This window comes from Morone saxatilis, unplaced genomic scaffold (genome assembly GCF_004916995.1).
Source record: "Morone saxatilis isolate NCDOM2014 unplaced genomic scaffold, NCSU_SB_2.0 Contig22, whole genome shotgun sequence".
Classification (NCBI taxonomy): domain Eukaryota; kingdom Metazoa; phylum Chordata; class Actinopteri; family Moronidae; genus Morone; species Morone saxatilis.
Genome location: NW_023339785.1, coordinates 14,861,214 through 14,875,653, shown reverse-complemented (window position 1 = coordinate 14,875,653; position 14,440 = coordinate 14,861,214). Strand labels below are relative to the sequence as shown.

Sequence of the window (14,440 nt, the reverse complement as noted above, 5' to 3'; positions counted from 1 at the left end):
TTCTTTCATCGCATGGGCGTTCCCGTCCCCCCACCCACCCTTTTGACACTGCCCTACCAAAGCTGTGTGCTTGAGCGAAGTGAATGACGTCTCTGCATTTGCGGGCCGCCGACGCAGGGCTGGGTTTCCATTTTCAGAGCGAGTTTTCGGGGGGGATCGTCAACATGGAGCCGGAGATGGAGGACAAAACGTTAGAGCTGATGGTAAGATCCGTGTCGTTGTGGCATCCTGGACACCCGAGGTGTTCAGTATCGCTGCTTTTATTTGTTGGTAAAGCGCCGAGGCTCGACGCGACGGCAGGAATGGGCTGAAGCAGGCATGATCCGCGGGAAGACGGTGGCAGGAAGAAAAGGAGGGGAGAGAGGGGGGAGAACCAGAAATCAGAGGAGAAGGGCCTGAAAAATTACCGCTACATTTTTTTTTTTTTTTTTTTGGGCTATGAAATGCTCCGCATACTGGTCGGATTGATAAGCGAGACCCCGCACGTCAACATCGGGTAAACGTAAGACATGTGTTGTGTTGGGTGAAATCGGTCAAATAAAGCAAATAAAGCAGCAGCGGGGTGGATTTAAAAAGGGTCGATGTTTCAGTCGTCGGTCGACAGCCGAGGATCCTCGGGGTAGCGCTCACTGCGGTGACGCTGCGCCACTTTAACTGGGCCCTGCCTCGTATTTAGCCATCCAGCTAACACAGGCTACAAGGCGATGAACCACCGTAAATTTACGGGTTTGTTATATTATCTAGTTTATGTCTAGAGAGCCTACGCGGTAATTGGTAATGCGGGACAGTCGAGCAGATCCCGTGATACAACACAGTGGGGCTAAAATCGCGACAATGGGCTGCTCGTCTGTTTATATTTTCAAAGTGCGTAGAAGGAAGTGTATTGCTTTTTCATTCACAGCGTTACCACGATTAGCGAGGTAGCAATTAGCTCAGGGGCTAGCGTGCTAAAAAAAAAAAAATGCTAGGTGTACTTTATGGCCACTGCCACGCCAAAACAAGTCAATTGTTCAGTGCGATAGAAGCTGTTTTGGTGACCAGAAACACGAGCTGTCGTTTTAATTAAAGTCTCACTGTGTAAGGCGGTCAGGTTTGGTTTTTAAGTAACATCGTTTTCTTGTGAAAATGATGCTTTCTTGTCAAGCTAGCCACCTAGGCTAGCGTTAGCTTACAAATAGCTAACATTTACATTTCAGGGGTCAAAGTGGTCGTGAGGAAGACGTCAATTAAGACGAGGCTCAAATGTGTTTTGTAGTTGAACTTACACTGAGTTGCAGTTCATCCTCCGTATCTGAAATACAGCACAGCACTCAGTTTCTCTAACAAACAGATCAATTGTATCGCAACACTTGCTATTGACAAAGTAAGTAAGGCCAAGAAAGTAATATGTTTTTAAATGAAATGGACCAGACGTGTCAAACCTGCCTGAATGAGCTGTTAATGCTTGTTGTTGTTGTTTTCTTATTCACTAAAACTACAGATATTTATAGATGATAATGATAATAATAATAATATGGACTGTCATTGTCAGATAATTCAATAAAGGTATAGAAACAAATGATTAATGGAGCCAGCTAGTAGATTAAACACTCACCATACTTTACCAAGGTATTTAAAAGTTCATTTAAACTGCAAGTGAAGTCACTGTGTGAAGACTGAAGAATAATATGGCGTAATAGATGCACTGCCTTCCAAATCTTTAATTGTTTTTATGAACTTAGTTTTGTACAAAATAAATCTGAAAATACAAATGTGTAAGTGCTTACAGTGTCAATGTTAAAAAGAGATTATTAGTGTAATTGATCAAGACCACATACTATATTCATCTCATGGAGTGGATACATTTACACTAAGCCTCTATTTCCTTGCACTGAAGAATGATTACACAAAACAAAATGGAGGAAATTTTAAAAAAGTTGAACAGGTATTTGGGTACGGTAATCTTACAAACCTACCAAAAATGTAGAATTTTGTCTGGATTGTGTCTGTGTATTTAATTTTATTTTATTTTTTTGTCCCAGTATTGTTCACTAACCACTCATGAGAGTGGGGATGGCAGAACAGCGGGTGGGGTTTCTGTCAAAACAAAAGTGACATTAATTTGACAATTAATCCCATTGCCCCTCCCTCTCCTCTACCTATCCCCACCCAGTTCACGTCTATTAATGCTTCTGTGTGTATGTTTATCAGTCTGTATCTTGTGTGTGAAGGAGTGTGTGTTCCTGCGCTCACTGTGCCAATGTGTGTGTAGCTCTAATACTGGTTTTTCCCCTCACTTATCCCCCACCTCCCCTCTTCTTCTCTCCTCACTTTTGACGGTTACACACCCACCTCCCCTCAATCTCAAACCAAACCTTATTTATTTATTTATTTTATTTACTTTTATTTTCCCCATTATTATTGAATTCTTACACTTTTTCACACTCCGCCTGTCCTGTTCCTCACCAACTCCTCGCCACTTCCATCCATCTGTCCATCCATTGATCCATTCATTCACTCATCTCCTTTGGTTTCCTGCTCCCAACCTCCCTCATCAACCCCCCCCTCTACTTTTCCTTTACTTCTCATTTCTGGTCTCTCGCTCTTCCCTTTCTCTTCCTCCCTCACCCTGTCCACTTCGTTCTCCTCCTCCCTTCCTCCCTTCCTCTCTCTCTCTTTCACACAGTGCTCTGTGCCTCGCTCTCTCTGGCTGGGCTGCTCCTCGGTGGCTGAGAGTTTGTGTGCACTCAGGTGCCTGCAGAGCATCCCCTCCACCCGGGCTCACAACCAGGTTCTGCCTCTCTCCTCTTAATTCTGCTGCTCCTCCTCCTCTCCCTTCCCTTCCTCCCTCGCCATCTCCTCACCCTTCACTTTTTCGCCCACTCCACACAACTCCTCATACCACCTTGGTGCGGACAACACCCACTCACCCCTCACCCTCCTACCTCTCCTCACCTTCCGTTGTCCTTTCCTCCCTGTTGGAAGCACACTGCTCTCAGGTTCTTCTCTGGTGCATCCTCAAACTCTCTCTGCTTGAAACACAATTGTAGCTCCATAAACTGTAATTGACTTCTTTATAATCACGTTAAATCACCGTTCTTGCGTCTAATTTAGGCCCCAGAGCGCCTAAAAAGTCAACAGTGATTTTTGTCATGTCATGTAAAAACTGGAGACTGGTACAAACGGGTGAATTTGAATAGTAGACTATTTCCTAAGTAGTTTGGTGTGAGGAGGAAGGATGAAGGGGGTACCAGAGAATAACCCTGCATTGAGGAGTAACGTTTTCTCCTCTTCTACCTGGAGGTGTGAGGGCCGAGGTGGGGGGTCTTCCTTCAGGCTCTGAGAGGCTACATGCTTGCTTGCCTGCCTGCCTGGCCAAACCTGGTCTGTCTGTTTTTATTTCTCCTTCCTTCTCTTCTTCTGCTCTGCATGATCATCACCACATCAACACCAGCAAGCCCATTCTGGCTTCTTGTCCTGTCTGCTTTGGTCTTGGTATCTGACCGTTTGTTTGTTTGTGTGGTTGTGTTAGTGCCAACCACTGACAGAGAACCTCTCTATTGGTTGCAGCATCACCAATTTGGACAGATAACTGGACCGAGCAAAACCTGGAACAGCTCTTGAGAGGGTTCTATGTTTACTTAGAGAAGAATATCTAGATAACAGTAATCCTGTTTTTAAGCCAGGCCAAGGGTTTAGCATGCCAATGGCAGGTCTTCGGCCTCTGTTCAACCTTTTTCGCCAACATAGCCATTTTCAAAGACTGTGACCTTGGCTCAGTCATCACTTACACAGATATGCGATACTCTCTCCCAGGTAAAGGCTGTGTGTGTCCCATTTCCTCAAATTTGTTTAACATATCTGGGAACAGGGAATATACATTGTTTAGAAAAGGGGGAAAAAAACAACGTACATATAATAATTCCGCATTTGTCCCCTTTGATTGTGTTTGATGTGTAGTTATGCTCTGACAAGGTTGTTCTGTTCCTACTCATTCTGGAGAGTTTTCAGGGTATGCTCTAAAGAAAATGTGCTAGCTTGATGAAAATGTTAATTTTACAGTATGCAAACGTGTGTTCAAGATGTCTTTCTAACATTAATAGTCCAGCTTATACTAAGTCACAACTAAAACCAGTAAACATCAATCATAAGAGGATAGCAGCTCCTCATGTTGGTTTGTATGTTTGTAATAATGAATGTCAGATTATATTACTGCCGAACTGTCCGTGACTTCCAAAAAGGTGTATATACTATAAATAACATGTTACTTACCATTTATATATAATTGTTTATTATATATTATTTTATTAAGTGTTGCCATCAGGCAAGTCAAGGCTGAATGGTCAGCATCTCTATTACTTAGTCAATAAGTGATTTGTGCCATAACCCTGTTGTTTATTAATTTGGCTCTCTAGCTTATTTGCACTTGTAAAGGACTGATTGTAAGATTTGTGATGCTAGAAATAGGTGGGATCTGGTTACCTCCCAGTTTTTTTCCTGTCCTCTCTATATGCTGTTAGACCACTATCTGATTTAAGTTTCATTACAGTCATGCCTGAGCTGCTGCCAGTGACATACCCAAGATGCTGCAGTTTAATTTCCTGTCCAGACTACTTAGCCCACATCACAGACAAGCAAGCAAATAGATTCCTTTTGTTGCAGTGCTCAGTTTTTTCACTCCATATGTGTGTGTGTATGCACGGGTGTTTGTGCGTGCACGCCTCAGAAGTCATGATGGTTACCCTTCCTTGGCTGTGTTTGTGGCACTCTTGTGTCCAGCGCTGTCCACACCGCTGCCCTGGCTCTCACAGTGCCTTTAACACAGATGCAAAGACAACAAAACACTAACCTGCACCTTGTCTTTTGTTTTGTTCTTTTTCTGCAGAACACATCAGGGATGGAGTCACAGAACCTCGTGGACGATCTGTCGCCAAAGAAGAACACAGTTCTCAAGGTGTGTGTGTGTGTGTGTGTGTGTGTGTGTGTGTGTGTGTGTAGAGTTTGTGTATCCATGATGACCACAGGTTGGTGAAACGGACATTAGCATTTAAATCTTCCACCCAAGGGAACCCTCATATAAAGGTTGCTATTGTGGTTAAAGCTTTCACAGACTTCACAATCATTGAACTTTGATTGAAGTTCCATTTTGATAATGCTGAATATGATTTGTTTTGGATCCACAGTCGCAAATGTGACATTAGAATTTTTTTTGAAGTTCCCTTCATGCCCTTCAAATTATTATTATTATTATTATTATTATTATTATTATTATTATTCGATTGTTTGATTCACAGCTGAAGTTCCTATGTAACACCAAAGACTAGAACAGTGCCTTAACAAGACTAATTTGCCTCATATGAACCTCTCTTAATAACACTCTCTTTAAATCTGCATGTGCCTGTGATCTTTACAGCTTAGTAATGGTCCTGTTGTGGGGTCCCGCAAGCGTCCGTCAGAGGGGAACTACGAGAAGGAGAAGGAACACTGCATCGCCCTGTTTGATCAGTGGTCGGAGGCCGACCAGGTGGAGTTTGTCGAACGCCTGATCTCCCGTATGTGCCACTACCAGCACGGCCACATCAACTCCTACCTCAAACCCATGCTGCAGAGGGACTTCATCACTGCGCTGCCAGGTACAAATACACATATAAATGCAAAGTTTAGCAGTAACCACTTAAGCATGAGCTCCAGTGAAGTTAGCACAAATGGTATTCCTAAAATGTTCACCCAGGTTTTTGCATTATTGATTTGCACATTTTTTAAAAAGGCATTTTTTAATATTTCAAATAAATACCACTAAACACGGATTACTTCTCAAAAAATAAAATCTAATAATAATGATCCCCAGGCACAGATGAACCAACCAGATGAAATCCTATTAATTTTGCAACAAGCACTCACTCAGCCCCTTCTCTTCCTCCCTCCAGCCCAAGGCTTGGATCACATAGCGGAGAACATCCTGTCTTTCCTGGATGCACGCTCGCTATGCTCGGCAGAGCTGGTGTGTAAGGAGTGGCAGAGGGTCATCTCCGAGGGTATGCTGTGGAAGAAGCTCATCGAACGCATGGTCCGCACCGACCCACTCTGGAAAGGCCTGTCTGAGAGACACCAGTGGTGAGAATGGTCATAGACCCATTTACACACATACAGAGTTAGCCATCCTACTTTTGTTGTACATTAAGATCTAAAAAGGGCCGACACTCTTAAAGAAATTAAGATTGTGCTTTCTGAGGATACAATTTATTTTCAGTGTGTTTTTTTTTTAGTCTTTTTAATTTTAGGATAGGAAGAAAGGCAGACATTTTACTTGGTTGGTCTTGAGTGTGTACTGTAGGTGAAAGAAAATCCCAGTGGATACAAAACAGATGTCATTCTTATATTTTTCTTGCCCTAGGGAGAAATATCTGTTCAAGAACCGCACGTCAGAAGTCCCACCCAACTCCTACTATCACTCCCTTTATCCCAAGATCATCCAAGACATAGAGGTAAGAGACGGCAAGATGGACATTTCAGAATTAACTGAACACGTTTTTGTAGATTTGAGTCATTTTGTGCAGCTTTCATTATTGCACCAGATATGATCTATTGCTGTATGTATAGTATTATAGTATCTCAAAAAACTATGAAACCAAGGCTACGTTTTCACTGTTTTTGTCTGTGTGAACAGCACAAACAGACATATAATCTGATCTGATTTGGGTCACTTTCATATGTGGTATCCATCAGATACAGGTGTGATTTATTTTTGTTCTTTCATTTATTTTTATTTTTGCAATACGACCTCATTGTGAACGGTCATATCAGAATTCATGAGTCACTCAGCCTGGAAGACCGCTACAATGGAGGTAGTCAGCAGAGGGACAGTGAGGTGTTAGACCAATTATTTGGGGTGACACTTCTATACAACCAAAACTTGAGGGCTCGAATCGTAACAGACTCTGCATCCACACACACCTCCATACAAACGTAGCAGCCACAAAAAGCCATAATTAAAGATTTGGCTGTCTTTATCCTCTTCCTCATCCTTGTTACGCGCTCACAAATTTGCAGTTTTCACTGCTCATCTCAAAAAAAGACTGTACACGTTGTCTTCAGTGGCCTCCATGTTTACTTCTGTTGGACAGTGTGCTGCGTCATATGGCGTGGGTTTTTTTTGTGTGTGTGGGTCAGTTCAGGACTGGTGTGTTCATATTAGAATCTGATATAGGCCACATTTAAACATATGTGTACAGCCAAACCAAAACCTCTGACCTGAAAGGTAAATCAGAATTGAGTTGAATACTTTGTTTTATTTTATTTATTTTTTATAGACTGAAGAGTCTGCAAAATGTTGGTAGTCATGTAGAAAATGGACAATGTTGTTTACAGCTAATCAATACGGTTGAGTTAATTGTCTTGGTATTATTCTAATCACAGCAATCTCATTACCACTTTCCACTTCACTAGATCTCACACCTGTTTCTGTCCCCTCTAATATTATTACAGAACGTGATACTTGCCTCCATCCGGTCTCTGTTCAACTACAGTGCTTCTCTTTCTCTCATTGGTGGCCTCCTGTGTTTGTCTTTCTCATTGTTTCTCCTTCTTTCCTCCAGACTATTGAGGCTAATTGGCGATGTGGCCGACACAACTTGCAGAGGATTCAGTGTCGCTCAGAAAATAGTAAAGGGGTTTACTGTCTCCAGTACGACGATGACAAGATCATCAGTGGCCTTAGGGACAATTCCATCAAGGTACGTGTGTTGAACATCAAGGACAGTCTGAGGTCTATGAAATTGACTTTGCCCCTTTATTGATGTCTTTGCCACTGTGCCCTGCCACCCATTGGCTCTTTTTCTTAACTTTCTGATCCAAAACTACTTAAGAGGCTTGTTTAGTGGAGATGTTAGTAGGTATTTGTTTTACAAATGAATAGAATGTTTGTTTGTTTTATTATGTGAGCTATATATTTTTTTTATGTTCTAATTTCAAATCTGTCTGTCATCCTTGTCTAAGGATGGACGGTATATGAACAGGCAATGCACTGATGGCTCCTGGAAACAACAACTCATTGCCTAGAATTACAGCCGATAAGATCTCTATACCAGCCAAGCAGCAGGATGTGAAACTGTTATCATGGCCCGTTGATTTAGTTAGAAATCAAAGTTGTTTACAGAAGCAATCTTGACATCCTTTTCGTTGAGTATTTCTATACGTTTACTGGTTACTAAAGCTGTTAAGACTTAAATGTAATTTTTAAAGCATTAATTTCATGTCCCACAACTGAACTTCACGCAAGGTGGATAAAAGACTTGTTTGCAAAGTAAAGTTTGCGACGTTAGTTGTTTAGTTTGTTTTCTCTCAGATGTTCTGCTGGCCCAAACTGACGTGTAGAAATAATTAACATCGATCTCATTTGTGCGTTTAAACACCAGCAGTGGAGAGAGCCAATGTTGTTGGCCGTGAGAAAGGCATGCTTGCTGTGTGGTGCTGCTCTGGTTGTTTTCTTCCAACCTGGGTTTGTGTATTTATGAATTGAATCTTTTCTTCTGGCTTCGTATGGCTTATCATCTTATTGTCTATGGCGCTGAGCTAAACCAGCAGACACTGAGACAGAACACAAGTGAATTACAGGATAAAAGGGCTCAGCTCCAGACCTGTTGTGTTTTCCACTTATCTGTCTGGGAGAAGAGGAGAGGAGAAGATGATGAAGAGGAGAGGAGGATGGAGGGAGGAGAAGAGCGGATTTGTCTTATTGTTCCGGAAGAGGCTGACGCACACCCAGGGTAGAGCTGAATGGCGCTTTCGTACACACAGAGCTCAGCACAGCAGTGGGGAAATGGGGCATGAACACTGCTGAGAGAAAAGACCATTCTTAGCTTGGCCCAAATCTGCAGCCTTCTCACAACCACTTATTTTCCCTCTTTCTCTGTGTCCTCTTCTGTCAGTGTCTCCCTCTCCCTCGGGTTTACTCATCTTCCTCTCTTCTCTTATTGCTGTCATCGTAGATTTGGGATAAGCAGTCTCTGGAGTGTCTGAAGATACTGACCGGTCACACAGGCTCAGTGTTGTGTCTGCAGTATGATGAGAGGGTCATCGTCACCGGGTCTTCTGACTCAACCGTCAGGTACGACACACATCTTGTTACAGAAGGAACATACTGTATTTTTAGTAGGACCCAAAGCTCTGTCAGCAAGGTTAAAACAGATCAAAATCACTTAAGAGAAAGTTGTTACGCACTATTACTTAGACTGAATGTCAGGATGACTTAATGGGATTTACTGCACAACTATGCCTGGATCAAACTTCAATCCTGTAACTATTTTTACTAACCAATTTTAAGTTTGAACACATTGAACGCTCAGTTAACATAATGCTAATGGCCATTTATAAATACTAAATGTAGTATCCTCAGAAATGGACTTCCATTATAGTCAAATGTAATGCAGCTCATTGTTTGGGTTGATTACTCAGTAAAGAGCGGTTAACGCCAACATCAGTGTTGAAAACAAGTTAGTTTGTTTCATGTAGAGAAGTGTATATAAGCAGAATAGTTGATTTTAAAAGGTAGAGCGTGGTGGGCGTCATGCAACCACCGTGTTCCTGCTGCACAGCTTCTCTAACTGAAGGGAATGCTTCACATGTTACGATCAGACACACAAGGATATACTTGAATGATAATAAACCGTACGTATCAATTGTGAATACATCGTCAATCATAAAGAATTACTGTAGTGGCCAGTTTGTTCTGCCATTTAAAATAGAGTGTATCTAATGGATACAATGAATACTTCATCCACACAGCAACATGTACAGAATTGCATACTACACTGTTGTATGAGGAGATGACGACTTGTTTTCTTTTCACCAGAAACCGCAGATTTTTATCATTACTAGAGATAGTGGGATATGTTTTATTGCAGATATTTAAAGACCTGTGTACACACAGGCCTGGTGTGTGTGTGTGGACACTTGCTTGGCTACTGCACACAGAAGCTCAACATTAATTCTCTTATTACTTCACACTTCAGCCTTACTCACTGGGCGGTATCCAAGGAAAATGTGACTTCACTTCCTTAGCAACAGCTTGACAGGCACTTTGTTTGTAGGTTTGGTTGTCAGCTTTTCCAGTGTGTTCTGCGTTTGACTCTCAATGCCCAGCGGTGTAGTTCAGTTACATGTTCTTCACAGCCTCTCGTGCGTGTGAGAGTCCATTGTAAAACTAATAAACATAATTCTCTCTCATGTCTCCATTGTTTTCCTTTTTTCCTTTGCTCCCATTACATTTCTTTTCCACTCTCCATCGTCAACTGTCTTCTCTTTCATTTTGACCACTCTTCCCGCTGCCCCCATCTCATTTTTCTTTCCTACTCACCCCTTCTTCCTGTCCTTTTCCACGTTTCTCACCCCTTTGTCATTTCTTCCCTCTTTGTCTCACGACCCCATTTTTCCTTCCTGCTCAATTCCACTTTTTCTTTTCCTTTCCACCTTTGATCCTACTTCTCTTTTTTTCTTCCTCCTGTTTCCACTCATCCCTCCCCTTCTATCGCTCCTCTTCTGCAGGGTGTGGGAGGTGACGACGGGTGAGGTACTGAACACACTGATCCACCACAACGAGGCAGTTCTTCACCTGCGCTTCGCCAACGGCCTGATGGTCACCTGCTCCAAGGACCGATCAATTGCCGTCTGGGACATGGCCTCTCCTACTGACATCAGCCTACGTCGTGTCCTTGTGGGACACCGGGCTGCTGTCAACGTGGTCGACTTTGACGACAAATACATTGTGTCCGCCTCAGGGGACCGCACCATCAAGGTAAGCCATTCGTGAATTCAAACCAGAGACCCTCTGATTAAAAGCCTGCTTGGAAAGGAATTTGCCAACATGCAATGTGAAAGATTGAATAGAGAAAGGTGGATTAGAAGATTTTTATCAGGTGTGAATTATATGGATATAGCTATAGTTTGAGTGAGTCTTAAAACTATGTTTTGTTACTACAAATACAGGCCGTTGTTTTACAAAGCTTTCTGTGTTGCCCCCCCCCCCAGGTATGGAGCACCAGCACCTGTGAGTTTGTTCGCACTCTAAATGGTCATAAGCGGGGTATTGCCTGTCTACAGTACAGAGATCGTCTTGTGGTCAGCGGCTCATCTGACAACACAATCCGGTAAGAGTGTGAGATTGTGTATATGTATATGGGTTAATATATGGGTTAATATATGTATTTAAAATGTACATTTGTTAAAAGAATATAAGTACGATCAGTTAGAAAACACTGAGTACAGGTCTATTTGACTTAATGCAGTTTCATGATACAAATGTCATTGTTTCAGATAATAATGTAAACTACATAAACAGTGAAGGGACTCTACATTGTGTTGTGTGTTCACTAAGGCTTCTCTTTCTCTAGGTTATGGGACATAGAGTGCGGGGCATGTTTGCGAGTGCTGGAAGGTCACGAGGAGTTGGTGCGCTGCATTCGCTTTGACAACAAAAGGATTGTCAGCGGCGCCTACGACGGGTCAGTCTCGTACACACACATACACACACATACAGCTTTGTGCACAGAGACGTATTTTGTTTCTGACGTTGTGTTGTCTCATGTTTCTCTCTGCAGCAAGATCAAGGTGTGGGACCTGCAGGCAGCCCTGGACCCACGAGCCCCCGCCAGCACATTATGTCTGCGCACTCTAGTGGTAGGTATCACTGATTTAGCCTGTCGCCACATCGCTGACTGATGGAGCTCCTGCACAAGTATCTTAAGCTGCAGTTCCTTTAAATACACTCTAGATGTTGGCTAAAAAAAAACTCAACTGTATAGGATTTAAAAAAACTCACTCAAAAGCTCCCTCTCTTAAAGCAATGTGTTTTCTTTTTCACATTAGTTTTAACCATTATTAATAGTTAATTTCACTTCTTTACTTCTTGTAATGTGTATCTTATTGGTAGTTTTGAGAATCATTAGAGATATTAAAGAGATGAGCCCTAATGTTCTAATTTTAAGTATGCTTAGCAAAAACTGATGCTTTCATGATGAATTTAATGTTTTAATATGTTTAGAGAGGTGCCCATTTAATTTTAAATGGTTGTTTGCTGTTGAATTTTATTGAATTATACTAAGATGTTTCTAATGTTTAGTCTGCTCTCATTGATATAAATGGGACACACATTTATGAGTATGTCAAGCTGGTGCTTTCAATATAAATCATAAACTGTGGGGGAAGTCCAGCAATTCCCTAAGTAAAGAATTTATTTTTGATTTGGTGCTAGTTAACAATATCACGTTAATATTTTTCCCACTTTGTCAACCTACACTTTAAGCTGCGATTCCGTGGTCAACTCCCAAACTCCCATGGTGTGCCTGTGTGTTGACAGAACTTCTTGATTCATTGTGTTTTCAGGAGCACTCTGGCCGCGTGTTCCGCCTCCAGTTTGATGAGTTTCAGATCATCAGCAGTTCTCACGACGACACCATTCTGATCTGGGACTTTCTGAACGTCTCAACCAATGGCCAGTCAGAGGGACGGTCTCCCTCCCGCACCTACACTTACATTTCTAGATAGCAGGTACAAAGAGAGACACACACACACACACACACACACACACGTTCTCACATATAGCTAATAAGACCTTTCTGTTTCCCCGTGTGTGATTGCAGACTTTTTTTTTTTTTTTTACCCCCCAAGGTGGCGCCATTCACCGCACCCTTTTCTTGGAGGAGCCCAGGGCTGATTGGCTGATGGGTGCGTCCATCACGGAAAGGAGCCCATCTCTTCTCCTTCCTCCTCGTCATCTCTCTGTCCGCCTCCCACGTCGCCCTCCCGCCACCTCCACCTCCCTGCCCGTTCTGACAGACTCTCGAGCTTGTGCCCATTGCCTGCCAGTACTGTGACATGCACTCAGACATGCACACACACAGGTCAACACTGATGAGGATTCCCTACTACAGAACCAACTCTCCCAAGAAGTTTTACCTTCTACTACTAATTTATGTTTTGTAAAGTACACTAATGACAGTATTAACTTAGACATTATATAAGTCACAAGCTCCTTTTTGTCCCCTTGATACAAGCAGCTTCTGCTCCTCAGTTTTCGACCCCTGCCAAAACAGGTTTCCACAGACATGGAATCGCTTATAGATATATATTTATATATATTACACACATACACTCACATACACACATTCACACTCACACACACACACACACAGTGGCACAGTTGGACAGAGGATGACCGGAGCTGTGATGCGGGAGACAGAGACTCTTTACTCAGCTCTAGGAAAGGAGGGAAGGATTGGAGATGGAGGGAGTGAACGAGGGAGAACTGTGTCGGGGCTGACTTTCCCGCTCCCTCTCACTCCCTCTCACTCCTCCCTGTCTCTCTCTCCAACCCCCCTTCGCCCCCCACCCCTCTAAACCCCCAGAGATGCACACTCGCTTGGAATATGGGGGCGCACACATTCAAGTTTGCGTGAGTGTGTGTTTGTGTATGTGGACTTGTGAAATGGCAGAACAGAGCAGAAACGTCAGACAGACAGACATGCATGTGAGGTTGCCCTCGGATACAGCATCCCGGTACACCTCTGCTTTTTTTTTTCTCTTTAACTCTTACTTTCTTACTGTTTTTTATTACTGTTATTTTCTCATTTTATTTGAGTATTTTGGTTCTTAGTACAAAAATCATACTAAGCGTAGTCCTCTTTCTCTTCCCCTCTCTCTTACTGTCTTTTTCCTCATTTCTTTCTTCTAACTTCGACCCTTGTTCATCTGTCCCTTTCACTCCATCTTTCTCCCCCCAATCATCTACGTGCTTGCTTTGGTTATGAGAGAAGCTGGAACTCGAGCTCAAATTTAGCTGTAAACGGAGTTGTCTTGTCAAAAATTGTGTTGTATATTAAAAATGATTTTTTAAAGAAGAAAATGACCTTATTGTGAATAAAGTACTTGACAGTGGTGGAGTGTTGAGCCAACTGTAACATGAATGAGTGTCTAATTGTCTGTCTGTTCTTGTCTGTGTGTATGTGTGGTTGGATTTGTGCGATCTTGTCTTTGACATGTAGATGCAACACTCAGTGCTTTCAATCTGTACCTTTTGTACTCCAGATAAACAGCTGGGAATCTGCTGCTGTCTGTCCCGTAGATAACAAAGAATTCAGACATTTGGAATTTTATGTGGAATTCCTGATTGTTCACAACAAGAAAACAATTAGTTTGACAAAGAAATCCAGGGACTTGATTTTTCTGGAGACCACAGAATCTTGTGGTCTTGCTGAGTGGAGTTTTCTCAGTCAGCTCAACTCAACTGAGCAAACTCCATCTACTGAGGAAGGTGTGATTGAAAGCTTTGTGGAAAAAAACTAGTTAACTGGGCTTTGAGTAAAGAATTTAAGTCAAGCTACTGTTTCCAAGATTAAGAAAGTTTAGGCTCCACTGTTTTCATGCGCACTCATTCCCGGTTTCGATTATTTTCCTAGTTTGACCTTTT

The 14,440-nt window shown here is 42.4% G+C and overlaps 1 protein-coding gene across 4 annotated transcripts; it reads left to right on the top strand.

The window, feature by feature from the left end:
• The first annotated feature begins 60 nt into the window (after positions 1-60).
• On the top strand, positions 61-13,937 carry fbxw11a (F-box and WD repeat domain containing 11a). 4 transcript variants are annotated; one of them, XM_035669690.1, is made up of 14 exons: positions 65-203; positions 2,666-2,770; positions 4,865-4,933; positions 5,393-5,612; positions 5,907-6,093; positions 6,374-6,464; positions 7,575-7,712; positions 8,967-9,085; positions 10,522-10,771; positions 11,005-11,123; positions 11,367-11,477; positions 11,574-11,652; positions 12,358-12,522; positions 12,643-13,937. In XM_035669690.1, exons 1-13 carry the CDS (start codon positions 84-86, stop codon positions 12,517-12,519), a joined length of 1,770 nt encoding a protein of 589 aa, XP_035525583.1. In that variant the 5' UTR covers positions 65-83; the 3' UTR covers positions 12,520-12,522; positions 12,643-13,937. The 4 variants fall into 4 exon arrangements, with proteins under 4 accessions (XP_035525585.1, XP_035525583.1, XP_035525586.1 ...); XM_035669692.1 differs by lacking the exon at positions 2,666-2,770 and having other exon boundaries at positions 61-203; XM_035669693.1 differs by lacking the exons at positions 65-203; positions 2,666-2,770 and adding an exon at positions 421-496.
• The last annotated feature ends 503 nt before the right edge of the window (positions 13,938-14,440 follow it).

What these genes read in the sequence shown, in the direction of transcription:
- fbxw11a (XM_035669690.1), top strand. Translation starts at nt 84, where the DNA reads ATGACGTCTCTGCATTTGCGGGCCGCCGACGCAGGGCTGGGTTTCCAT. An exon ending in ACAAAACGTTAGAGCTGATG is followed by an intron (nt 204 to 2,665) that starts GTAAGATCCGTG and finishes TCTTTCACACAG; the next exon opens with TGCTCTGTGCCTCGCTCTCT. An exon ending in CAGGGGACCGCACCATCAAG is followed by an intron (nt 10,772 to 11,004) that starts GTAAGCCATTCG and finishes CCCCCCCCCCAG; the next exon opens with GTATGGAGCACCAGCACCTG.